The sequence below is a fragment of the Zootoca vivipara genome, chromosome 13 (genome assembly GCF_965207765.1).
Source record: "Zootoca vivipara chromosome 13, rZooViv2.hap1.1, whole genome shotgun sequence".
Lineage (NCBI taxonomy): Eukaryota > Metazoa > Chordata > Lepidosauria > Squamata > Lacertidae > Zootoca > Zootoca vivipara.
The window spans coordinates 14,069,758-14,096,138 of record NC_142596.1 but is presented as its reverse complement, the minus strand read 5'-3'; the positions used below and the strand labels follow the sequence as shown (position 1 = coordinate 14,096,138).

The window sequence follows — 26,381 nt, the reverse complement described above, 5'->3', positions numbered from 1 at the left end:
CTGCCGCATACTTAACCTGAAAGTAGACAACCTGAAGCATACATAACTAGAGGTATGACTGTACTGTCCTGCGAAGATTCAGGATCCTGATCAGGGGAAGGGGGAGGCTCCCACCATTCCTCCTCAGAGCAGCCCTCCTCAGCACGGTCCCTGACAGTAAGCGACTGCCCTCAAGGCAAAGCTCATGGACTTCCAGGTTGCCTTGCAGACCCAGGATAGTTGAGCTTAGCAAAACGATTTGGCCATTGCCCTCCGACAGTGCTGTTCGGGCCAATCTTTCTGTGCCAATCTACAGCTTTGGAGAGGTCTCTCAGAAGCATTGACGGGATCCCATTAGAGTTTTGTACGTTACACTTAAGGCTGTGTGCCTTTTGCTTTCTTGAAAATTGTGGTGTTATGGCCATGAGAAGAAAGGGGCACAAGCAAAATGAGCCAAACTAACCCTTCCTCCTTCCTAAGCTCACTGCAGCCAAATTTATCTCTTTCTCTGGCTGTCTCCACGAAGCAGACCCGCAGAGTTAGTGACTTGCTTAAGCTCACTTGGCAGGGCCCTGACAGAGATGAGATTTGAACCCAGGATGTTTCGCCACTATGCTGTCCCAGCTCTGTCATAACTTTACTATTCAAACTTTCCCTCTACTAAACTTCTAGGCCTGTGTAGCTGCTTTATAAATAGCTTGCTTGCAATACTGGAACAATGTACCCACTTGCCTCATCATAAATATTTATTCCCTAGCTTATTTTTATCCTCCATTCCCATCTGAAGTAATAAACCATTTCTTAAATCATAAAACAATGTTATGTCCTTTTCTTTTCCCATTTTTATTTGAGTGGCCCAACAGCAGACCCCCCTCTCCCGTAGCCGGACCTCAGATCAAGGAAAACACATGGCAACCTATTTGAGATTAAAATGGCCACAACTTTTTAAAATTTGAAATGTAGGGAACCTTGGTTTAGGCATTGGGTGTATATCCCTCTTGGCACCCAGCTGGGAGTCTGAGGCAAGACAGGGTCCTGCAGGAATATGGGGACACTGCAAAACATAGAGGGAAGCTCTATGGCCCACTGCCGAGCTCTCCCCTCAGGACCCCTCTAATGGGAAACCCTGATATCTCTGCCGCAGAAAGGAGTGAGCCACCACAACACCCCTTCCTCGATTGTTGGACTAAAGGATTCCGCCCAAGGTCCAAAACCACCAAAGTTGTGACCAATTGCTATGGGGAAGGCAAAACTTGCAGGGCAGGGGGAATTCCTTCCCGGCTGTGAAAAACAGCAACCATCATCTGACCGTAGCAATGCCCATGAACCTGGAAAGGAAAAGGTTGGCCTGGAAGAAAAGATACATCTTCTTCTTCTCTGGCGATCACTCGTAGCCAAGTAAGATTGTCTTCCATAAACATGGTCTTAACAGTGACTCCGTAAGTGACTGTGGAGGCCAATTCTGGATCCACACGTCCTTCCACAGTGGGGACATAGGTTTCCAGGTGGGAGTTGATCATGGTGAGGGTTTGCCAAGCATGCCCTCCTCTTAGCATGTTTCTCTCTTTCGTCCTGAGTTCGAGTGTATTCAAAGCCCATGACACCTTTGGAAAAGGCTGTTCTCCAATTGGAGCGCTCGCAGGCCAGTGTTTCCCAGTTGTCTGTGTTTATCCTACATTTTTAAAGATTTGCCTTGAGAGAGTCTTTAAACCTCTTTTATTGACCACCAGCATTATGCTTCCCATTTTTAAGTTTGGAATAGACACAACATGACCAGTCCAATGAAGTTGATGTTGAAGAACCATCACTTCAACACTTGTGATCTTTGCTTCTTCCAGTACCCTGGCATTAGTCTGCCTGTCTTCCCAAGTGATGTGCAACATTTTTCAGAGACAACGTTGATGGAGTCTTTTGAGGAGTTGGAGATGATACAATTAGAGGGAGGGCTAGCTGGGTGACGCTCTGGGGCCAACTGCGCCGCTGGCATCAGCGCAGGCCCCTTTTTTATCCTTTAGGAGCAGACCAGAGTGAAGACTGCAGATTCCCGGTCCTCTACTCTTGCCCCACTCCACAGGCCACTGGGGATAGGGTGATTTGAACAAGGGGGGTTGGCAGGGAACCCAAAACAACTCCGCTGCAATCATTGGGGGTGGGCAGAGCCAATGGTCAGTGGAGCGGAGTGGCTGCTGGAGGACGATGGGGCCACACACCGGGCCATAAACCTTGCCCACCGCCAGACCCGGTGAGCGGTTATTTCCCCCCATTATTTAATTTCTCTACAAATTAATCTAGAATCAGTGGAGGCCAGTCCATTAAGGGAAATGGGCCACTGGTCACCTCCCAGCTTCAGCCTGCCCTCTTTCCTGCAACCAGTCAGGGAGCGGCTCTGAATATCATTGGCTATGGCTCTACTCTTCCGTTCCACCAGCCCCAAAGAACACAGCCACCAATGTCGATAAGATACCGCTACTTATTAATAAAGGATTATGTTTCAGTAAGGAATTTTGAGAGACCCCCCCTCCCACAACAGATAAATGTTAAAAACGTATAATGCGTATTCTCCTTCACTGTAGATTGCAGAAAGAAAAATGGATGAATGTCAGAGCTGGAGACATCATTAAATTGGAAAATGACCAGTTTGTGGTGGTAAGTGCCTATAACTTCACTTCTTTAGAATATGTATCACAGAGAACGATATCTTGTCCTAAACACGGTTAGGAAATAGGAAGCAGGTCATCCCTATTTCTTTCCTAAATCGCCTCTACTTTGGTTAGCTTTAATTATGTCTGCATGGGTGTTGAGCAGGGTGGGCGAAACAGCTTCTACCCCGATTTCAAACTATTCTTCTAAAGGTGAACATGGTTCGTTCATGATTGACACTGCATCATTATTAATTAGCTGAATATCAGCTTTGGATAAGTCAGTGGAAAGCATTATTAGAAATAAAATGATCAAATATAGGTGTCCTAGGGTTTTTTTTTGGGGGGGGGGTGTCCTCTAGGTGTTGTTGGACTCCAACTCCCATCGCTGGTGGCCATTATAGCCTGTTAAGGGATGATGGGAGCAGCAGTTCAAAAACATCACCACCACACTACTCTTGATAGAGAAGAGTGCATCTTGCTGAAGAAGGCTCAGCATGGCTCCTGGAATGGTTAGTCTGGTTTCAATGAGCTTCAAGAGTTCTTTGTGAGTCTTATCAAGCATGTGGATAGGGCTTATCTGAGCAGGTATTATTTACTTGAACTTTCGGAAAGCTTTATATTCCTTCACCGAAAACTCACGAGAAAGCTTAGCGGTCACAGAAGAAATAGATGGTTCCTTATTACTGAATGGCTAAAGAACATGGCAATTCACCAGCTTTTTACTGTGAATTTCACCATTATCGAACGCTGTGCGATATATACATTTTTGGAAGCAATTTCCCCTATTAAAATGCATTTTTGTATGTTATCGTCACTAATATATGCATCTGGTGCACCTGTCCTGCTAATATATGCATTTTTGTACAAACCTTTGGGTTGGATAACTTCATTGCAGAGAAGTGTGAAGGACAGCAGTGCTTTGGTTCATATATTTTTTCAAAAACTACAGATTAGGTGGTTTTTCCACAGAAATGCAAACAAAATTCAGTTTCTCCCCTGTCCTTACCTGCAACCCAACCCCTATGTCCTAATCATAGGTGTTTGCTAACATTTCAAAGATGATAGGAATATGCAAATAAAATACGGTTGTACAGTTACTTTAACAGTGCTGAAAATGCTCCTTCCCTTTATAGGCTGATCTGTTACTCCTTTCTAGCAGTGAACCACATGGACTATGTTACATCGAGACCGCAGAGCTTGATGGGTATGCATGTTTTCAATCTATTTTACCTTTAACATAGTAAAGTGCTGGTCCATCCAGCAGTAATTATAATAATAAAGGTAAAGGTAAAGGGACCCCTGACCATTAGGTCCAGTCGTGACCGACTCTGGGGTTGCGCGCTCATCTCGCATTATTGGCCGAGGGAGCCGGCGTATAGCTTCCAGGTCATGTGGCCAGCATGACAAAGCCGCTTCTGGCAAACCAGAGCAGCACATGGAAACGCCGTTTACCTTCCCGCTGTAGCGGTTTCTATTTATCTACTTGCATTTTGACGTGCTTTCGAACTGCTAGGTTGACAGGAGCTGGGACCAAGCAACGGGAGCTCACCCCGTCACAGGGATTCGAACTGCCGACCTTCTGATCAGCAAGCCCTAGGCTCAGTGGTTTAACCACAGTGCCACCTGGGTCCCAATTATAATAATAATAATAGTTTATTATTTATACCCCACCCATCTGGCTGGGTGGCTCCCAACAAAATATTTTTTTAAAAAATACAATAAAACATGAGACATTAAAAACTTCCCTAAACAGGGCTGCCTTCAGATGCCTTCTAAAAGTCAGATAGTTGTTTATTTCCTAGACATCTGATGGGAGGGCGTTCCACAGGGCGGGCGCCACTACCGAGAAGGCTCTCTGCCTGGTTCCCTGTAACCACACTTCTCGCAGGGAGGGGACCACCAGAAGGCCTTTAAAGGTCACCACCAACACTTTGAATTGTGCTCGGAAACGTACTGGGAGCCAATGTAGGTCTTTCAGGAGTGGTGTTATATGGTCTCGGCGGTCACTCCCAGTCATGTCTAGCTGCCGCATTCTGGATTAATTGCAGTTTCCGGGTCACCTTCAAAAGTAGCCCCACATAGAGGGCATTGCAGTAGTCCAAGCGGGAGATAACTAGAGCATGCACCACTTTGGCAAGATAGCCTGCAGGCCTGCCATTTTCCTAGGTAATCACAATAGCCACATCATGCATGTTTTGTGGAGATGAATACCAAGTTTGAACTAAGGAATCCCTGTTTTTTCAAGTAGTCCTCCACAATGTGAAGTTGCAGGAGGTCTTTCTGTAGCTCTTCGTTCTTTTGCATGTCATTTCTTCTGGCACCTTCGCAGAAGTTATTTTCCAGTGAGACTTTCCCGTTGACTTTTCTTGCTAAAGAGCAATGAAGTGACCGGGGGACCCTGTTGTCTGAATCCACTCTGTGCCTACAAATCTGCACCACGAATGCTTTCAAATGTTAAAAACATGGCAACATGCACTAAACATGTACTTACTTTTTAAGACAGACATTTGATATTTGGCGCTAAAGAGTTCTTTCAAGGGCCTCTTGGCGGGGCGGGGGGAATAACTATTTCAAATTCCCTGTTTCACAGTTTGGTTGCTGCTACTGTAAAATGATATTAATTTCCCTCTGAAGTACAAATATATATATATATATCCTCAGCATGAACATCTGTGTTTGGTGTGAACTCCTTTCCGATGGCAGTGGTTTTGCCCTTCCCGTTATACTTAGTAACCTGTGTGTGGGATGTCTAGATGTGGCCTGACTAAATCATATTTGTTGTTTTCTTTCTTCAGAGTCTCAAAACAAATAATTGCTGTGCAGATGTTCAACCTTTACAATGCCAGCTTTTTAATCGAAACAAAACCAAAGCCTATAGCTTTTTCATTATAGTGCAATTCCAGTTAGTCCGGTGGGAAGTGAGTTTGCATCCTGCCCGGGGTGGGGGGGGGGAGAGGGGAGCCTGTCCAGCAGACTTGGCCCCTTTTCACTGGTCAGTAGCGGCCACAGTTCTCACTGGGCTGATGAGTTAATTAGTTTTTCTCCGACTGAAACCAAGGGCATACATGTAAACACTGTGCTCCACCACACTCCTTGGTAGCAAATTCCACTGTCGAACAGCTCTTACTGTCAGGAAGTTCTTCCTAATGTTTAGGTGGAATGATTCTATGCTACTACAGTACATTAAACAATCTGCTGGATCTCTGCACCACCTGTGGGTGGAAGAAGGTAAAAAAGGTAAAGGACCCCTGGACAGTTAAGTCCAGTCAAAGGGGTTGCGGCGCTCATCTCGCTTTCAGGCCGAGGGAGCCAGAGTTTGTCCACAGACAGCTTTCCGGGTCATGTGGCCAAGCAGGACTAAACCGCTTCTGGCGCAATCCATCCAGATGGATGGAAACCAGAGCGCACAGAAACGCTGTTTACCTTCCCACTGCAGTGGTACCTACAGTTGTACCTCGAGTTACAAACGTCTCAGGTTACAAACTTCACTATCCTGGAAGAGTTACCTCGAGTTGAGAACTTTGCCCCAGAATGAGAACGGAAATCATGTGCCGGTGGCGCAGCGGCAGCAAGAGGCTCCATTAGTGAAAGCACGCCTCTGGTTAAGAACAGTTTCAGGTTAAGAACGGACCTCCAGAACAAATTAGGTTTGTAACTAGAGGTACCACTGTATTTATCTACTTGCACTGGCATGCTTTCGAACCAGCAGGAGATGGGACAGACTAACGGGAGCTCACTCCATTGCGGGGATTCAAACCGCCAAGCTTACGACCGGCAAGCCCAAGAGGCTAAGTGGTTTAGACCACAGCGAAGCCTCTGGTCACAAACTGCAAGTTAAGATCCAAGCAAGTGTTCCTAAAATGAGCACTCCGAGTAATTGTCAGAGAAACCCACGTTTCAAGGGTTTGAACACCTAGCCCCTAATAACTGCACACTGTTGTTTGCAGAGTAAGATGCAGCAATCCAATGCAAAATGTCTGATGTGATGTCATTGCATTGCACAGGCATGCCATGCAGTGACATCACATCCTGTTTTGTTGATTGTTACCAGGGAAGAGGGGAAGAGATGCAGCTACAAGTGTGTCATTATGGGTGGTATTCGACTAGTCTACTTTAAAAAATATATATTTATGCTTTTCAGGTTTATACATTTCACTAATTTTACAGTCAGTTTAACATTTCAAAACTTCCTTCCTCCTCTTTCTGCAGTTCCTTAAATTTATTTTTAATATCTTCTGCATATCCAAATTAACTTAATTTGCTCATTTATTCATCTACTTTAAATATATACTCTTCTAAAACTGCAGGTTATTACAATAATCTTGCCAATCTTGTCCGTTTACAGTTTATCTATAAATATTCAATAAACCATTTCCATTCTTTTATTAAAAAGTTTGTTATCTTGATTTCTTATTCTTCCGGTAAGTTTCGCCATTTCTGCATATTCTATGAGTTTTTGTATCCAATTTTTCTTTTGCTGGGACTTCAGTTTCTTTCCATTTTTGAGCGAGTAACATTCTTGCTGCTGTAGTAGAATAAGTTTCTATAATTCGACTAGTCTAGGGACTCAGCTATATAGCTGCAAATGTAACGTTTTAAGAGCGTTTTAAGCTCATTATACAAATGTGACACTAGATGGCGATGGTGAGCTAATATCAAATTCAATATATATTTTAAAACTTTTTGTAAAAAAAGCATTTTCACAGTGGTCACCACTGATCTAGTTCAAGCCTGGGTTACTTAAACTAGGGAACCTCCTGTAATTTTTAAGAGTGGTTGAAGGTGGTAAGCTGGAGACATCGTGTGCACATTAATTTCTTTTGCTGTTCTATAACTTTTTTGCTCCGCTATTGCAAAAACAATTTCACCAGGAGTTACAACAGAGCAGGGGAGAAAATACATATCTCTGTTGGCACTCTTTTGTTTCTTGCGGGGGGACAAACCTTTATTGTCTACTTCCAGTCAATATGCAAGATCATGGGATTTAGTTCCAGAGAGATGTGTAAATAGTATATTACAAATTTTACAGCGAAACCAACCTAAAAGTGCGACAGGCTTTACCCGTGACCTCAGAACTTGGAGATGACATTACCAGGCTTGCAGAATTTGATGGTAAGTAACTGAAGCAATAGCCAAAGTTAATTTTTGGAAACTTAATCAGTTAATTTTTATTATATATATATATATATATATATATATATATATATATATATATATATATTTCTTGCTGTGTCAGAAATTCCCGGTGGAAATTCCTGTGTATGAAATCAGGTACTACCTGAAAAGTAACCGTGTTATTGTCGCCATGCCATATGATTCATGTTTTCATACATTACCAGACTAGTCTGTCTGACTAGATCACAAAAAAAATCAGCTGCTGTCATGCTTACTGTTTGATCCTGATGTCTCTTTGATCCTTATTCTTGGCTTGTTCTCTGGTCCCAATTGCTCATTGGTCTTGACTTGGGGCTTGATCTCCAATCCTGCCTTTGGGTTGCCTTCAGATCCTGATTTACCTTGATCTAGGCTCCCGGTTCTCTCCAGACAGCTGTTTGAGGCCCAGCCCTAACACCATAGCTGCCAAGTTATCCCTTTTTTAAAGGGAAATTCCCTTATGCTGAATAGGCTTCCTCACGAGAAAAGGGAAAACTTGGCAGCTATGCCTAACACAGAGCAAGAGGCACCCAGCTCCCAATTCAGGAAAGTCAGATTATTTCCCATTCAAATGAATTGCTGTGTGCCACCCTGATATTTTGTGGGAGAGTGGTATATAAAAATTTGAATACAGTTTTATATGTATAGTCATACCTTGGAAGTCAAACAGAATCCGTTCCGGAAGTCCGTTCAATTTCCAAAACGTTTGGCATGAAGCTCTGCCACTGACTTCGGGAACAAATTCAGTTCATAACCGGAGGTACCACTGTAGGGCCACAAGTAGCCTGGGTTTCACTTTCTCTTTCTTTCTTTCTTTCTTTCTTTCTTTCTTTCTTTCTTTCTTTCTTTCTTTCTCCTCCCTCCCTCCCTCCCTCCCTCCCTCCCTCCCTCCCTCCCTCCCTCCCTCCCTCCCTTCTGTTGTGGTGTTCTGTATATAGTGTTAAGGTTTAGTTTTATTATAAGTTATTGTAAGTTTCAGTTAAGTCTGCTGCAACTGGATTTCTTATGGACAGTGTCAATCCTGAATGTATTGGATTTGCGACCATTATGCTCATTTGCCTTCAGTAGCAGTAAAGCTCTGCTGGTCTATTTTTGGAGAATCCTGCAACGTGTTTAAGTTTTTGCTCCGCTAACTATCCATCAGAGTTCTCCTCTGGCTCAATATTGAGTAGAATCTCAATGACAATCATCACTATCTCCCCCACATATCAGCAACCTGCTCCCTCTTCTGCCCAGTGCATGCTTAATGCTGACCGAATTCCTCCCTCTGATACCTTTGGCCAGACCTTTATGTCATAACAGCAGATTTGTTTCATCAGTGGACAAACCAAAATGCTTGTTTACAAAGCTATTGTACTACCAACCTTACTGTATGCTTGTGAAACGTGGACCACATATAAATGCCATCTCCAACTCCTGGAAAGATTCCATCAACGGTGTCTCCGAAAATTTTTGCACATCGCTTGGGAAGACAGGCGAACTAATGTCAGTGTACTGGAAGTGTACTGGAAGAAGCAAAGATCACCAGTCTCAAAGTGATGATTCTTCAACATCAACTTCGTTGAAGTGGCCATGTTGTGCGGATGCCTGATTATCATCTTCCAAAAGAACTACTCTATTCCGAACTTAAAAACGGAAAGCGTAATCCTAATGCTGGGGCAAAAACAGAAGAGGTTTAAAGACTCTCTCAAGGTAAATCTTTAAAAATGTAGTATAAACACTGACAACTGGGAAACACTGGCCTGCGAGCACTCCAGTTGGAGAACAGCCTTTACCAAAGGTGTCATGGGCTTTGAAGAAACTCGATCTCAGGACGCAAGGGAGAAATGTGCCAAGAGGAAGGCACACTTGGCAAATCCACACAGTGATCAACTCCCGCCTGGAAACCTATGTCCCCACTGTGGAGGGACGTGTGGATCCAGAATTGGCCTCCACAGTTACTTATGGACTCACTGTTAAAACTGTGTTCATGGAAGACAATCTTACCGGGCTAGGAGTGATCGAAGAAGAAGAAGAAGAAGAAGAAGAGGAAGAAGAAGAAGAAGAAGAAGAAGAAGACAAGTAGGACATGAGCACAACAGCACTTTCCCCACTTGCAATTCCTAGCAACTGACATTTGGAGGTGAATCATAGCCTTCATGCCTCCTGAGATTTCTAAAACCTCCAAGGATACCGCATAGACTTCAGCAACGCAAGAAAAAGAACAATTTTTCTTGGCTGCTCTCAATATTCCAATCGGGCTGGTGTGCAAATTTTCGTTGTTGACCAGGTTTGTGTGTTCTAGTTTCATTTGTCTTTCTAGAACCTGCTAATATTTTTGGTACTTTTTGTTAACAGAAATACTTAATACAGCTAGCGTTCATGTTCAGAAATTGAATTCTTCCAGATTGAGAAGGATTAGGTTGTTTAGGCCGGAGGAATAGCCAGGAAACTTTAAATGGATGGGCCAAGTGATATTTTGGTTTGGCCGCGACAAACGGCATTTTTTCCACACAATGTAGTTATATATATATATATATATATATATATATATATATATATATGCACATAAATTATCGTTTGTAAGTAAATAGCATATGAAGCCAGCAAATGTTTGTTTAAAATAAAGAGTGGAATATTTATAGCGCCAGTTTTCCACATGTAATAGCATGGAATGATGAGAACGCATCAAAGGATTTTGATGTTATTTGCAGTTCACTGCGCCATTTGAATATATTCTGCACATCTTTCCCCATCAGGATATCTTTGGTTTTAAAGGTCACAAGGCAGCATTATGAGGAGGTAACATAAGCTGAACTGCTCAATTGTTCAATACAATGGGAAAAGGGCATAGTCTTCTGTAGACACAAAATGAAGCATAAAACTAAGCAGGCCTGGGTTCTTGTCAGTGTTGGGATAGAAAACCACCTTTGAAAATGTGTGTATACAGCCTTGAGTCCCCTGATGGAGGAAAAGAGAGATTTAAATGCTTTTTAGACCAGCAGGTGATGCCTTATGTATGTGGGGTGGGGGCTTTTTAGTGGTGGCTCCTCACATGATGAACTCCTTCACTACTTAGATGCACCTGGCCTCTTATTTTCTTTTAGGTTAGGAGGGAGGAACATGGGGCCAGTCTTGGCTTTCCAGGGGGTCCAATTCAGCCTGTGAGGCCGTTTTCCCCAAACTATAGACACCTGTCAATCAGCTGATGTCACCGGATTATGTCAGCAGATAGAGTTCAAACCTGCTGGGTGCTGCTTTACCAGTGTGTTTCCTTGCCTTCATAGTTTGGCTTAGCATTATTTGTGAATAAAGCCATAGCATTCAGTGCCTTCTCCTCTGTTGCATCACGACACATCGCTAGCTTGGACACAGAGTCTTCTCTCTTGCATTTATTTATTGCAGCTTCTTGGGCTAGGAATGGATTAATGTCAATTTCGGTTTGTTATTTTTCCAGTCTTACATTCAGTTCTCAACATTTCTGCAGCAATTTGCTTTAAACACACACACACACACACACACACACACCTCTCATTGGCATTTTACTGCATATTCCACCCCCACCCCCCAAACATACATTTTTTGTTTGACTAATACACGCATTTACAACAAGCAATTATAACATTTTGCAGCATAACAACTTAAGTTCTTAATACCACATGCACCTTTTAAGTTTCCCTGCCATTTTTAGGTGAGGATGTGTTTATTAACTTTCAGTAATTGTCAAAATAAGTCAACTTATAGACCTTGATCTTTGTCCCCCACCCCCTCAGAAAGGGCTGACCCGATTAAAGAGTTTGAGATTTTATATAGGAATTGCTAGCATTGCTTAACTCCTGCAACTCTATATTTGCAACCTGTTTAAGATTTAGCTTGCAGTTGTTTTAAATTTGTTATTTAGCCTTCTTAGACATAAAAATGTTTTCCAGAGGGGATATATATATCTATAATCAGCCAGGCAACTCAATCAGCTGCAATTCCAATTATAGTTGATGAAAAAATTGCAGTCTATTTTTTTCATATTTAATACTAGGTTATTTTTTTATTGTTGTTGTATCTTCAGTTTTTGACTGTTGCGGTGGTCTGGTTCTTGCTACTTCTGACAAGTTTACATATTTTGCATGACTGTTAATCCTCAGGGTGGCACAGCGTTTAGTAACAGGAGTCCTTATAGGAAACATCCCGTATCTTGTGGTCATCCTGACAGAACATCTTGCAACTGAAAAGCAGAAATATAAAACATGAATGGTTGTGTGGCAAGTTCCCGACCCACCCCCTTAGGTGGGTGACACAATCATTTAAGGTTAATGGGCTGGAAAAGGCCACAACTTTATTGATTACAGGTGATATTGGCTTAGGCATTGGATCTAACCGGCTATATCTGACTCCAGCCCATCTGCTGGGAGTCCGGGAAGGGTTAACCACCAGTAAGGGGAGCCCTGCTGATGCACATCAACTAGGAGCTCCCCCGGGGGTCACCGCTAGGGGCGTGCATTAGGCCCTAGCCTCCCCAGGCTTCGGACAGGGCCACGCCCCCCAGGAATCCTTTACGGAATACCCTTCAAGGAGAAAAACACCTGCCAGACTTTTAGAAGACACCTGAATTTTAATATTGTATGTTAATATCTTGTTGGAAGCTACCCAGAGTAGCTGGGGGAACCCAGCCAGATGGGCGGGGTATAAATAATAAATTATTATTATTATTATTATTATTATTATTATTATTATTATTAGAAAAAACCCACAGCTCCAGCATGATCACCATTGGAGGCAATGTTGCCGTCCCACAACAGGGTAAGCCAAAAACAGTCACTGTTTGGGCGGTAAGCCAAAAACAGATGAAACACGTACAAATGGTTTTTCAAAATGTCATTCTTTTTTATGCTTCCACCCACCCTCCCACCCTGTTTTTAACACTCTCAATTGCACCTGAGCATCCTACCACCCCCCTGGATCGTTCCAGCTCACCCCCAGGGGGCAGTATCGCCCACTTTGGGAAACATAGTCCAAAACAGAAGATACAGCAGCAGCAAAAATGAACCTAGTATTAAATATGAAAAAATGGTCTGTAATTTTTTCATCGACTATAATTGGAATGGCAGCTGATTGAGTTACCTGGCTGATTTATATATAGACATACATACCCCCTGGAAAACACTTTTCATGTCTAAAAATGCCAAATAACAAATCCAAAAGAACTGCAAGTTAAATCTAAACAGGTTGCAAATATACAGTTGCAGGAGTTAAGTTATGCTAGCAATTCCTATATAAAATATGAAACTCTTTAATCGGGTCAGTCATTTCTTGGTGGGTGGGTGGGGGCAGAGATCAAGGTCTATAACAGGGTTAGGCAACCTAAGGCCCGTGGGCCGGATGCGGCCCAATCGCCTTCTCAATCCAGCCCACGGATGGTCCAGGAATCAGCGTGTTTTTTACATGAGTAGAATGTGTCCTTTTATTTATAGTGCATCTCTGGGTTATTTGTGGGGCACAGGAATTTGTTCATTCCCTCCCCCCAAAAATATAGTCTGTCCCACCACATGGTCTGAGGGACAGTGGACCAGCCCATGGCTGAAAAAGGTTGCTGACCCCTGGTCTATAAGTTGATTGACTTATTTTGATAAATACTGAAAGTTAATAAGTACACCATTACCTAAAAACGGCAGGGAAACTTAAAAGGTGCATATGGTATTAAGAACTTGTTTTTATTCAACACTCCCAGTTGCACCCAAGCATATTACCACCCCCCTGGATAGTTCCAGCGCCTCCATCGTCCACTTTGGGAAACCCTGATCTAGGTCATTTTCAGCAATCTTATGCTTTATTCCGGTGGCAGTGGTCTTTAAAATTGCAGTGGTGCCCTTTGCGAAATTCGGTGCCCCCTTGTCCCTCGCCTTCCGCTCTGCTCAATTCACTACTCTATGGTTGCAAAACCCTGCAGTGCCCTCTAGTGTTGGCACCCAGTGGGGCTGAACTGGTTTCACTGGCTGTCTCCGTTTATTCCAGCTTCAGTAACAGTGATCAGTAAACACGGAACAATTCTTTTCCCCCCATAGGTTTGATCGGTCTTGGAAAATGCACCTATTTAAAGGGTCCCTGTGTGTCCAACAAAAGCATTAAAAACATAGTGCGCAACGCTGAACATGTGATCTCTATTAATGGCATTTCGTACATCGGGATAAAGCAAAACAAGTCCCATTGCAGCCAACTGAGATCAGTGTGTTTAGATTAAAAACAGGAATGGCATCCTATAGACGCAGACACCAAAGGGACGCAGAGGAGGCCACATATATTCAAAAGTAGCACACGCGCCCCTGGTTTTGGCCATGCCTTTTAAATCTGTAGTCCACGGGTGTCAAACACAAGGCCCGGGGGCCAAATCCGGCCCGCCAGACCTCGTCATGTGGCCCGCCGAGTGCCCCAGCCAGCGGGACCCAGCAGTGGGACCTTGCTGCTGAAGCGCCGTGCCAACAAAGCGCCGACAAACAGCTGGGGCCAGGGAAATGCTTTTTGCCCCTGGGTCCCTTTGTGCTCTTTTCTGGCGCTGAATCAAGGCGGCGACCCCCCCTCCCTTTCTTTCTTCCTCTCTCTCGTTCTTATTCTTTCTTTTCCTCTCCTTCCTTCCTTCTTTATCTCTGTCTTATCTCCCTCTTTCTTTTTCTTTCCTTCTTTATTCCTTCTTTCCTACTCTTCTTTATCTCACCTCTTTCCTTCCTCTCTCCCTCCTGCTCCCTCTTTTCTTTCTTTCTTTCTTTCTTCCTTACTTCCTTTCTTCCTTCCGTCCTTCCCAACTTTCTTCCTCTCCCTCATTCTTATTCTTTCTTTCCCTCTACTTCCTTCCTTCTTTCTCCCTTTCCGTCTTCTCTCCCTCTTTCTTTTTCTTTCCTTCTTTATTCTCTTCCTTATTTCCTACTCTTCTTTCTCTCCCCTCTTTCCTTCCTTCCTTCCTTCCTCTCTCCCTCCCACTCCCTCTTTTCTTCCTTCCTTCCTTCCTTCCTTCCTTCCTTCCTTCCTTCCTTCCTTCCTTCCTTCCTTCCTTCCTTCCTTCCTTCCTTCCTTCCTTCCTCCTCTCCCTCTCCCTCTCCCTCTCCCTCTCCCTCTCCTCAGAAACATAGGATGCTGCTTTATACTTCTGGCCCTTAAACCCTGGAACCAGGAGAGCAGCTTCAGTGAGTCAACCTCAGCCAGTCCCTTTGGTGAAGGGTGGTGGCTCACTGGCCGAACATCTGTCCTGCATGCAGAAGGACCCCAGCATCTCCAGGTACTAGTAGCTCTGCAAAGGTCCTGCATGAAACCCTAGCGAGCCTCCACCACCCAGTGCAGTTACCAAAAATAATTTTTCAATAAATTGTACAATAATTGTACATTTGAATATCTACTTGCCATTATTCTGACTATGTTTCTGCTTTCAGAGCTAGTTATTACTATTATTATTATTACAAAAAACAGTAATAATTGAATGCAGTGACAATAATTTATGATAATAAAGAGTGGACACATAGTCCCACAGATACAACCGGCCCTTTGAGGGTGACCAAACTGCTGATGCGGCCCCCGATGAATTTGAGTTTGACACCCCTGCTGTAGTCCATCTGTGCTTAATCTGCATGACCTCAGGGTTGAAAGCTTGGCTGAGCTCAAGTTGCAGAAGCTGAACTGCACAAGACAATGTTAAGATTGCTAAACTTTAGCAAGGTTAACACATAAAGAAAGCACTTCTAACTTGCTGCATTATATACTGAGTGCATTTCGCTCCCCCCCCCCCCACAGTTGTAGATAGTGCAGAGCCATTTGATGCCCAAGTTTTTTTCCTTGACAGTTTCTAGCATTACTTGAACAAAAGTCATACCATAAAACCTTCTCAACAAACAAAAATGGAAAGCGAGCGAGGTCCCAGCTAAAGAAGAATGGCAACTTCAACTGATGGAATATGCACAGCTTGCGGAAGTGAAATATAGAATAAGAGAATAATAATAATACACATTGGAAGAAGATTGGAAAATGTTTATTGAATATATGGGGGGGGATTGTGTACACTTGAAAACGTTGGCAGCATTAAGATACTGTAAATTCAACAGTGTAAATAAGTTTTGATGGATGTAATAATGACCGTTCCCCACATAAAAGGGGAGGCGCATTTTGCGTGGCCGCGCGCAGCCCCCTGGGATCCCTGAGGCATCCCTGGAAGTTCAGAGGCCGGCGCTGCCTTCCTGGGCTGGATACTGGTGGACTCCGCCCACACAGTTACCTGTCCAATCCAGCTCAGGGAGGCGTTGCCGGGGGGATTGGCCAGGGAGGAGGAGGTAACCTTACCGTGCACACGGCTGAAGCAGAGTCATTCCTGGGAAGCAGTTGACAGCTCCAGAGCTTCCCCACCCTCTACTCCCCCCCCAAAAAAATAATGATTGCATTACAGGTTATTTTCTTCCACAGGCGTACACGCACGCAGGCGCTGCTACAACAAGGCTGCTGTTGAAAGGCCGGAAAGGAATTTGCCTGCATTGGCAGGTTTCGCCTTTCCCGTAGCAATTCGTCACAACTTTGGCGTATGCAGGCCTTGGGCGGAATCCTTTAGTCATCTACATAAATGGGGGCATGGGGCAGTGACCCCCCGCCCCCATTGCGGTGGTGATAACAGGGTTCCTGTAAATGGGACTAAGGGGGAGGCATTGACCATACACAATAGGCTGTCATTGCCCTCCCCCTCCAGTGGCTGCAATCGAGGGGGGCAGGCTATCTGCTTGAACATATGTTCTCCAGAGCTAGCCCAACCCCCACACATGCTGGATAACCCTGAAATTACCCAGATCCCCAGCTGGGGGCTGGGAAGGATATACACCCAATGCCTGAGCCAAGGTCTCCCTACATCTGAATTCTTAATAAAGTTGTGGCCAATTTTAATCCCATAGAACGTGGTCTTGTGTCATCATTCTGCTCGGGGCTGCCTGACGCATTGGGGGACTCCGCCTGACTGCGCAATGGAATACTGAATGGTTTGGTTTCCAGTATATAAAATATGCAGGGATTTATGTTATGCAAAATGAACCATGGAAGGAGAAGAAGGGAAGTCATTGATATGTGAAGGATGTTTAAATGAGTATTCTAAATTGTAAAACAGAAAAATTAATAAAAAATTATATATATTTATATAAAACAAACAAACAAAAATAGGTATTACAACTGGGACTCACAAGATAATGTTGAAGTGTATCCTCATTGCCTAGCAATTGCCAAACAAACTACGAATAGCATTGATTTGGGCATACAGTGGTAGCTTGGCTTCCGAACAGCTTAATTGCCGAGCAAATCGGCTCCTGAACGGCTCAAACCTGGAGGTAAGTGTTTCAGTTTGAGAACGTTTTTCGGAAGCCGAACATCCGATGTGGCTTCTGATTGAGTGCAGGAAGCTCCTGCAGCCAATTGGAAGCCGCTCCTTGGTTTTCAAACGGTTCTGGGAATCGAACGGACTTCCTGAACGGATTAAGTTTGACAAGCAAGGTACCACTGTATGGCTCATATTATTATTATTATTATTTTCAGATGACCTGGCAATCTGGATTGTGGCTTATTGTTTTCGCAATGTGGCAGGAGCAGGGGAGGAGTCCTGTGGGAACTAAGAGCATGCACCAGCAACCTTCATTTAAAACAAGCTATGGTTTAATAGGAACAAGCAGACTGCTGGTAACGATCATCACATTGAACCACAGTTTGTTTTAAGCTATGGTTTAATGTGACGTGAACTGCGCCCAAGCATCACAGCCATGTTTTACCACATCAAATTAAAACAACAATGAATAATCATGTGAATTGAGGCTTCAGACAGGAATCTATAGTATGTCTAAGCAATATTAGGGCCTTAGAGGGTTGAACATGCTGTTTTTAAAGAGAAGGTCATTTTATGACACTGTGTCACATTGAACTGAACTGTTAATGTATGTAGACATTTAATGTTGCTTGTTGTACAAGGCGTTTTCCCCTCCAGTGCAGGGGTGGGGTGGGGAATCAGTCCTAGGAAGTCCTTGTTAAAATGTGGAACACTTGAGATGCTTGCAGATAGTATCTAAAACACAATAAAGCAACCTATTTGATTTTCATTTCATAGGAGAAGTTGAGTGTGAACCTCCTAATGGAAAACTGAATAGATACGCAGGAGTTCTTTCCTGGGATGTGAACAAATACTGCCTTAATAATGAAATGCTGCTGTTACGAGGTTGTATGTTGCGAAACACTGAGTGGTGCTTCGGAATGGTTATTTTTGCAGGTAAATATGAACTTTTTATGATGTCTAAGCTTACCAACAAAAACAGGACGCGGGTGGCGCTGTGGGTTAAACCACAGAGCCTAGGACTTGCTGATCAGAAGGTTGGCGGTTCGAATCCCCGTGAGCTCCCGTTGCTCAGTCCCTGCTCCTGACAACCTAGCAGTTTGAAAGCACGTCAAAGTGCAAGTAGATAAATAGGTACCGCTACAAGGGGGAAGGTAAACGGCGTTTCCATGTGCTGCTCTGGTTTGCCAGAAGCGGCTTTGTCATGCTGGCCACATGACCTGGAAGCTGTACGCCGGCTCCCTCGGCCAATAATGCGAGATGAGCGCGCAACCCCAGAGTCGGTTACGACTGGACCTAATGGTCAGGGGTCCCTTTACCTTTAATATTGATACTATGTAAAATCAACTAATAATAGTGAATGCTAATAATTAAAATGGCTAATCTACTATATTTTTTGGAGAATTGTCTGTCGGCTATGTATTTGTATGCCTTAAGATATTGTATTGGGGACCCAGGTGGCGTATGGGGAACCAGGTGGCGCTGTGGTTAAACCACTGAGCCTAGGGCTTGCTGATCTGAAGGTCGACGGTTCGAATCCCTGTGACGGGGTGAGCTCCCGTTGCTCGGTCCCAGCTCCTGCCAACCTAGCAGTTCGAAAGCACGTCAAAATGCAAGTAGATAAATAGGAACCGCTACAGCGGGAAGGTAAACGGCATTTCCATGTGCTGCTCCGGTTTGCCAGAAGCAGCTTTGTCATGCTGGCCACATGACCTGGAAGCTATACGCCGGCTCCCTCGGCCAATAATGTGAGATGAGCGCGCAACCCCAGAGTCGGTCACGACTGGACCTAATGGTCAGGGGTCCCTTTACTTTTAAGATATTGTAATCAAATTTTGCATCCAGAGGGGTGGACCCAACTTTTGAAAGCTGCACTGATTTTTTTGGTTTCCTATAATTCGGTGTGAGATTGCAAGTAATATACAGCCTAAAATATGATAAAAACAGGAGAACTGAGTAAAAATAAGATATTGATGGATATAAAAGTTTGAACCTGATGGGTGAAATCAGTGGCAAAGTAATCTACATATATAGTGTGCTAGAGGTTTAAAAAGAATATTAATTCCCTTTTTTATAGGCCCTGACACCAAGTTAATGCAGAACAGTGGCAAAACTGAATTGAAACGAACAAGCATTGATCGCCTGATGAATACTTTGGTATTGTGGGTAAGTGACTACAGTAGGACCACGAAACTTAATCTGGCATCTCAAATACAGTTTCCGTGAGCATTATGTATGAAGGTATAATTCCTTAAAATAAGATGAGGGATGCCTGTACTTTCATCAGCATCAGTAGGAATGTTGGAGAATTCTGACAGAAATGGAAACGGAAGTGGAAGTTGTTGATGTTGACTTATTTGTCCCATGTCTGGATTGAAGATCAATCCATTGCTTTTTTCAGTCTGCAAAGGATACGTCATTGAATACCCCCCCCCCCTTTTAATTTGTGTTTCCTATGCACTGGAACAAAGGATGTGGAAATAATTGTGTTATGAATTATGTTAAGTTCATAACTTACCTAAGTAGTTATAAGTCAACTACATTAAACAGCGGGCAGCGAAGAAAATAACTTAGTATTTGGTGGAACCTGAACTGCAGCAGAACAGAAACAGTGCCAACTGAGAGCCAATGGGGTATAGTGGTTAAAGTGTTAGACTAGGACCTGGGAGACCAGGGTTTGAATCCCCACTCAGCCATGAAACTCACTGGGTAGCCTCGGGGTAGTCACTCAATCTCAGCCTAACCCACCTCACAGGGCTGTTGTAAGGAACCTCCTGGACCCAATTGGAAGCTGCAGAAGCCACATTGGATGTTCGGCTTCTGAAAAACATTCGCAAACCGGAACACTTACTTCTGGGTTTGCAGCGTTCGGGAGCCGATTTCTTTGATAACTAAGCCGTTCGGGAACCAAGATACTACTGTACTTCTCTTCAATTTTGAAAGCCGTCCCTTGCATGCTTTTGCGGGGGCAGGATGGTGGGAGTGGGGTGAAATGAGACCATGGAGCATTGCAAGCTTTCACGCGAATCGAATTGAGAAATAGGGCATTGTATGTAGAGAGAGGTCCTAATGAGAGGGAAAGCAAACTATGTCCTGCTTGGGCAAAAATAAATTCAACTTGCATTTTCAGAGCTATCTGAAGACTTTCCAGACCATTAGTCCAATCAATAAAGATAGAAAAATGCAACTTGAACCAGACATTGGTAAGAATATTTGCAATAAGTACTGGCTGTGGTTTTTAATTAGCTACTAAAACAATAGAAAGTTGGGTGGTGTGCGGTCGTTGTTTTGTCAGCATTTGACTTATTTGCTTAATATAGGATTACACTGATGTCGGGCCAAATTCTGAAATCTGTGCCATGGACTGAGATCTGCCACAAGGCCCGTGCCTTTAGTAGGTGGCTACAAGGCGTTGCATCACCCCAGAGGGAATTTAAGGAGACAGTTTGTCTTAGGAATGTATCCCAGAACATTCTGGCAAGCACAGCGAATATGTAGTGCCAATCCCATATAAGGAACCAGTAGAGAAAGAGTGGGAAAGCTTCTATTCAGAGCAAAGAACACAGTGACTTTTTAATTCTCCTGCCTGGCCTTTGAACACTGTGCAAAAAATGGCGAGGGGAGGCTCCTTCTTTAGACCCTCCAGATATTTTGGAGCACAGCTGGAGGGCGCCAGGTTGACGAAGGCTTTTGTAGGGTCCGTAAGCAGGCAGTGGGAACACCAGGTTGGGGGGGGCACTAACAGGCAAGCGGCAGCACAGGAGGTGTAAACAAATGTCTTTGAAAAGCTGGTATCACCAGATTGAGTTCATCAGTGTTGTTTTAATTGGATCTTAAATAAATGGTTACTGTTTTAAAATTTTATTGCACTGTTATATTTCATAGTGGGTTCTGCAAAGCATGATTTTGAATAATGCTTTTTATAGGGTAAGGGTCACTGGGGATGCCTTCATGGTGGCCCAATAAGGTTTTGCAACTAATGTTTTTGCAATGTTTTATTACGTTTTTATATATGTTAGAAGCCGCCCGGAGGGGATGGGGCAACCCAGTAAGATGTGCGGGGTACAATTATTATTATTATTATTATTATTATTATTATTATTATTATTATTATTTAGGATCCATAAAATACTCCCAATATTCACAGTGCATTTTGTGAATTTCAAATACAGACATACCTTGGTTTTCGAACAGCTTAGTTCTCAAACGTTTTGGCTCCTGAACGCCGCAAACCCGGAAGTGACTGTTCTGGTTTGCAAACTATTTTTGTAAACGGAACGTCTGATGGGGCTTCCACGGCTTCTGGGGACCCTGTTGCAACAGTTCCTTGAATAAAGATCAGACTTAATAGCTGCTTTGCTTCTCAATATTCTCTGGTTGGCCTCTGTTATTTTCTCCTACCGATAGGGAACCCACTTAACAACTCTGTTGTCTCTTGGATACCCCATAAGGCAGGGGTCTGCAACCTTTAAGACAAAAAGAGCCACTTGGACCCGTTTCCGAAGGAAAAAAATAAACTGGGAGCCGCAAAACAGGGATGTAATTAGAAATCAGAGGGCCCCATAGCAAAATTTGCTATGCCCAATAATCAATGCCCCAAAATGCCATAGAAAATTAATCAGGGCCCCAGTGTACCATAAATCATAATCAGTGCCTGATGTAAATAATAATTAATAATGAGGGCCCAATGTCATCCTCGTCATTATAAAAATAACTTTGAGTTTGGGCTGCCTTGATTACTGGGAATAGGCACCAGCAACCACTGCCTTATGAGTTTGGGCTGCCTTGATTACTGGGAACATAGCTGCCAAGTTCTCCCTTTTCTTAAGAGAAATTCCCTTATGCTGAATAGGCTTCCTCGTGAGAAAAGGGAAAACTTGGCAGCTATGACTGGGAATGGGCACCAGCAACCACTGCCTTATGAGTTTGGGCTGCCTTGATTACTGGGAACATAGCTGCCAAGTTCTCCCTTTTCTTAAGAGAAATTCCCTTATGCTGAATAGGCTTCCTCGTGAGAAAAGGGAAAACTTGGCAGCTATGACTGGGAATGGGCACCAGCAACCACTGCCTTATGAGTTTGGGCTGCCTTGATTACAGTGGTACCTCGGTTTATGAACACAATTGGTTCCGGAAGTCTGTTCATAAACTGAAGCGTTCATAAACTGAAGCGAACTTTCCCATTGAAAGTAATGGAAAGTGGATTAATCCGTTCCAGACGTGTCCGCGGAGTACTTAAACTGAAAACTGAAGCATGGGTGTAATTGGTTCCGGAAGTCTGTTCATAAACTGAAGCGTTCATAAACTGAAGCAAACTTTCCCATTGAAAGTAATGGAAAATGAATTAATCCGTTCCAGATGGGTCTGCGGCATTCGTAAACCGAAAATTCATAAACCGAGGTGTTCATAAACCGAGGTTCCACTGTACTGGGAATGGGCACCAGCAACCACTGCCTTATGAGTTTGGGCTGCCTTGATTACTGGGAATGGGCAGAACTCTGACTCCCTTATTAGGACACCTGTATGGTTTCATGTGTGTTGCTCCCATCAAGTGAACTTAGGCGGGTGCCGCCGCATGGCTCAGGCAGCGCATGGCTCGGACGCCTCCTCCCCTCGTATCCGCTCCGGAGCCGCAGCAAAGGTGTAAAAGAGCCACATGCGGCTCCGGAGCCGCAGGTTGCAGACCCCTGCCATAAGGGAAAAGGAGCCGTTTTTTCTTATAACACTTATACCTCTACCTCTCTTTCAAATCAGAGCCAGTGAAGGCAGTGAATGTCCTGTGTGAGTGTCTGGAGGCGGTTGGAGGATGGATGGCGGCTAACAGATTGAGGTTGAATCCTGACAAGACAGAAGTACTGTTTCTGGGGGACAGGGGGCGGGCGGATGTGGGGGACTCCCTGGTCCTGAATGGGATAACTGTGCCCTTGAAGGACCAGGTGGGCAGCCTGGGAGTCATTTTGGACTCACAGCTGTCCATGGAGGCACAGGTCAATTCTGTGTCCAGGGCGGCTGTCTACCAGCTCCATCTGGTACACAGGCTGAGACCCTACCTGCCCGCAGACTGTCTCGCCAGAGTGGTGCATGCTCTAGTTATCTCCTGCTTGGACTACTGCAATGCGCTCTACGTGGGGCTACCTTTGAAGGTGATCCGGAAACTGCAATTAATCCAGAATGCGGCAGCTAGACTGGTGACTGGGAGCGGCCGCCGAGACCACATAACACCGGTCCTGAGAGATCTACATTGGCTCCCAGTACTTTTCTGAGCACAATTCAAAGTGTTGCTGCTGACCTTTAAAGCCCTAAACGGCCTCTGTCCTGTATACCTGAAGGAGCGTTTCCACCCCCATTGTTCAGCCCGGACACTGAGATCCAGCGCCGAGGGCCTTCTGGCGGTTCCCTCATTGCGAGTAGTGAGATTACAGGGAACCAGACAGAGGGCCTTCTTGGTAGTGGCACCCGCCCTGTGGAACACCCTTCCATCGGAGGTCAGGGAGATGAACAACTACCTGACATTTAGAAAACACCTAAAGGCAGCCCTGTTTAAGGAAGTTTTTAATCTGTGATTTTAAAGTTTTTTTGTATTTGTTGGAAGCCGCCCAGGGTGGCGGGGGAAACCCAGCCAGATGGGCGGGGTATAAATAATAAATAATAATAAAAGAATGTTTATAATGCAATCATAATGTTCTGAAGCTCTGTTAAGCTTAGACAATAGCTCTATTCATAGTCATGCATACACAATGTAGAAAGGTGAGTTTGTATCCAAGTACTGCACATAAACATTCAAGGCAAAACAGTAGTGTTGAGAGATGAAGAGGAACTACTCTAACCTCCTCTCATGCTCTGATTTCAGATCTTTGGACTATTAGTATTCATGGGAATCATTCTGGCAATAGGAAATTCAATTTGGGAGCATCAGATTGGAATCCATTTCAGAATTTACCTGTCTTGGAGTGCAGTGGTGAAAAGTCCTATATTTTCAGGATTTCTGACGTTTTGGTCATACGTTATCATACTAAATTCGGTTGTACCCATTTCCTTATATGTAAGGTAAGGTGTCAGATTCTGTTGCATGATGTATAGCAGGGGTCAGCAAACTTTTTCAGCAGGGGGCCGGTCCACTGTCCCTCAGACCTTGTGGGGGGCTGGACTGTATTTTTGGGGGGGAGGGGATGAACAAATTTCTATGCCCCACAAATAACCCATGTAAAAACATGCTCATTCCCGGACTGTCTGCGGGCTGGATTTAGAAGGCGATTGGGCCGGATCTGGCCCCTGGGCCTTAGTTTGCCTACCCATGATGTATAAAAAGGTAAAGGTAAAGGTAAAGGTACCCCCTAAAGGTAAAGGTAAAGGTAAAGGCCAAGGGAGCCGGCGTTTGTCCACAGACAGCTTCTGGGTCATGTGGCCAGCATGACTAAGCCGCTTCTGGCGAACCAGAGCAACGCACAGAAACGCCACTTACCTTCCCGCTACTTACCTTTAAATTGTTAAGTTAGAATTGCCAGATTATAATATCTAGCACAATGTTATATTTGTTTTATATTAGATTTGACTTTTAAAATCAGCTGCATGGCAGAATAAACCCCGTATAAGTTTCTCCCCTTTTATGCCTGTTCAAACTCTGAAAATGTCAAACAGTGAATAATGCTGCTTCCTGCAACGGTGTTTGGCATCAGTAATCCCCACCACAAATTGCTATGGGTGTGGCAAGAATAGGCTATTTTGAAGCAACTATGTGGATATAGGAGGATCTGGAGCAAAAGGAAGGGTGTTGCCAGTTAACATGGCATATTAAGTGCTACACTGAACCTCCCTATTTTATTCCATTTCTGGCTAGTTGAAACATAATGCCTCGGCAGTGCTTAAGGGCTTATGCGGGAAGGTAAACGGCATTTCTGTGCGCTGCTCTGGTTTCACCAGAAGCGGCTTAGTCATGCTGGCCACATGACCCGGAAAAACTGTCTGCGGACAAATGTCGGCTCCCTCGGCCTGAAAAGCAAGATGAGCACTGCAACCCCATAGTCATTCGTGACTGGACTTAACTGTCAGGGGTACTTTACCTTTACCTTTTAGCAGTCCTATACCTGATGTTGCTCAGAAATTTAAAAAAGAATCCAAAAAAGTCGGTGCAGATTTTAATAAGTGGTTAAAAGGGGTGCAGTTTTGAATGGTCCAGTCCACCAACTTGATTCAAAATGATACCCCGTTGTATCTAAACATAGGCAAAAGCTGCTAGGTCTCAGCAATGAGGTGTTCAAATTGCATAATAAGCAGACAAACAACTTTCTAAAACACATAGTAGATTCTTTTTCCCCTGCTTTTTTATTTAGATGTTCAGGGCCGCTAACAAGCAATAAACCACAGGATTACAATAAAATAACATCTGTCCAACAACCAAAGAGATAAAATAGCTGTCAGTTAAAAGCTCCCCACGAAAAGCACTTCAAATATTAGCAATGATGGAAATCAACTGCTTGCTTGACCTTTTTTGTGTTTGCGTAAGTTTTATAACCTCCTGAACAGCACTTTCTGTCTGCATTGCTTTCAAAGTGTGGAAGTGATTCGGCTTGGACATAGCTACTTCGTCAACTGGGATAATAAAATGTATTATTCCAAAGAAAACACACCCGCTGAAGTTCGGACCACAACTCTCAGCGAAGAACTGGGGCAGATTGAATACATTTTTTCAGACAAAACAGGGACCCTCACTCAAAACATAATGACTTTTAATAAGTGCTCTATCAATGGGAAAGTATATGGTAAGTTAGTGTTTCCTGATTCTGGCAACTTTTTTGTTTTAATGGCATTTCTATCAAATTCAGGCTCATATTATTGAGATGACTTTGAGTTTGACCCAAAGACCACAAGTGGAAAGGAAAATAATCACAAACATTTGTGCAAAGGGTTCATATGGTGTAACAGTAATAAGACAGTGATGATGTTATAATAAAATTTAAAGGTTGAAATATAAAATGTCCTAATACCCAATGCAGGGTCAGTATATATATACCGTATATACACAGTGGTGCCTCGCTAGACGAATTTAATTCGTTCCACGGGTCTTTTCTTATAACGAAAAATTCGTCTAGTGAATCCCATAGGAATGCATTGATTTTTTTTTTGCCCATAGGAACGCATTAATTGAATTTCAATGCATTCCTATGGGAAACCGCGATTCGCTAGACGAATTTTTCATAAAAACGAATTCGTCTAGCAAGACAACCTCCACTAGAAAAAACCTTTCGTTAAGCGGAAATTTCGTTAAGCAGGGCATTCGTTAAGCAAGGCACCACTGGAGAGAGAGA

The 26,381-nt window shown here is 43.8% G+C and overlaps 1 protein-coding gene across 1 annotated transcript in view; it reads left to right on the top strand.

Annotated features, from left to right (window-relative positions):
* The window catches only part of ATP8B4 (ATPase phospholipid transporting 8B4 (putative)), a 110,382-nt gene that overhangs the window by 40,187 nt on the left and 43,814 nt on the right, over nt 1-26,381 (top strand). The window contains exons 8-14 of the mRNA XM_088657239.1: nt 2,553-2,625; nt 3,755-3,825; nt 7,651-7,733; nt 17,857-18,015; nt 19,157-19,245; nt 23,927-24,123; nt 25,627-25,904. Of these exons, the coding sequence (XP_088513365.1) occupies nt 2,553-2,625; nt 3,755-3,825; nt 7,651-7,733; nt 17,857-18,015; nt 19,157-19,245; nt 23,927-24,123; nt 25,627-25,904 (950 nt within the window). The remainder of the gene's footprint in view (nt 1-2,552; nt 2,626-3,754; nt 3,826-7,650; nt 7,734-17,856; nt 18,016-19,156; nt 19,246-23,926; nt 24,124-25,626; nt 25,905-26,381) is intronic.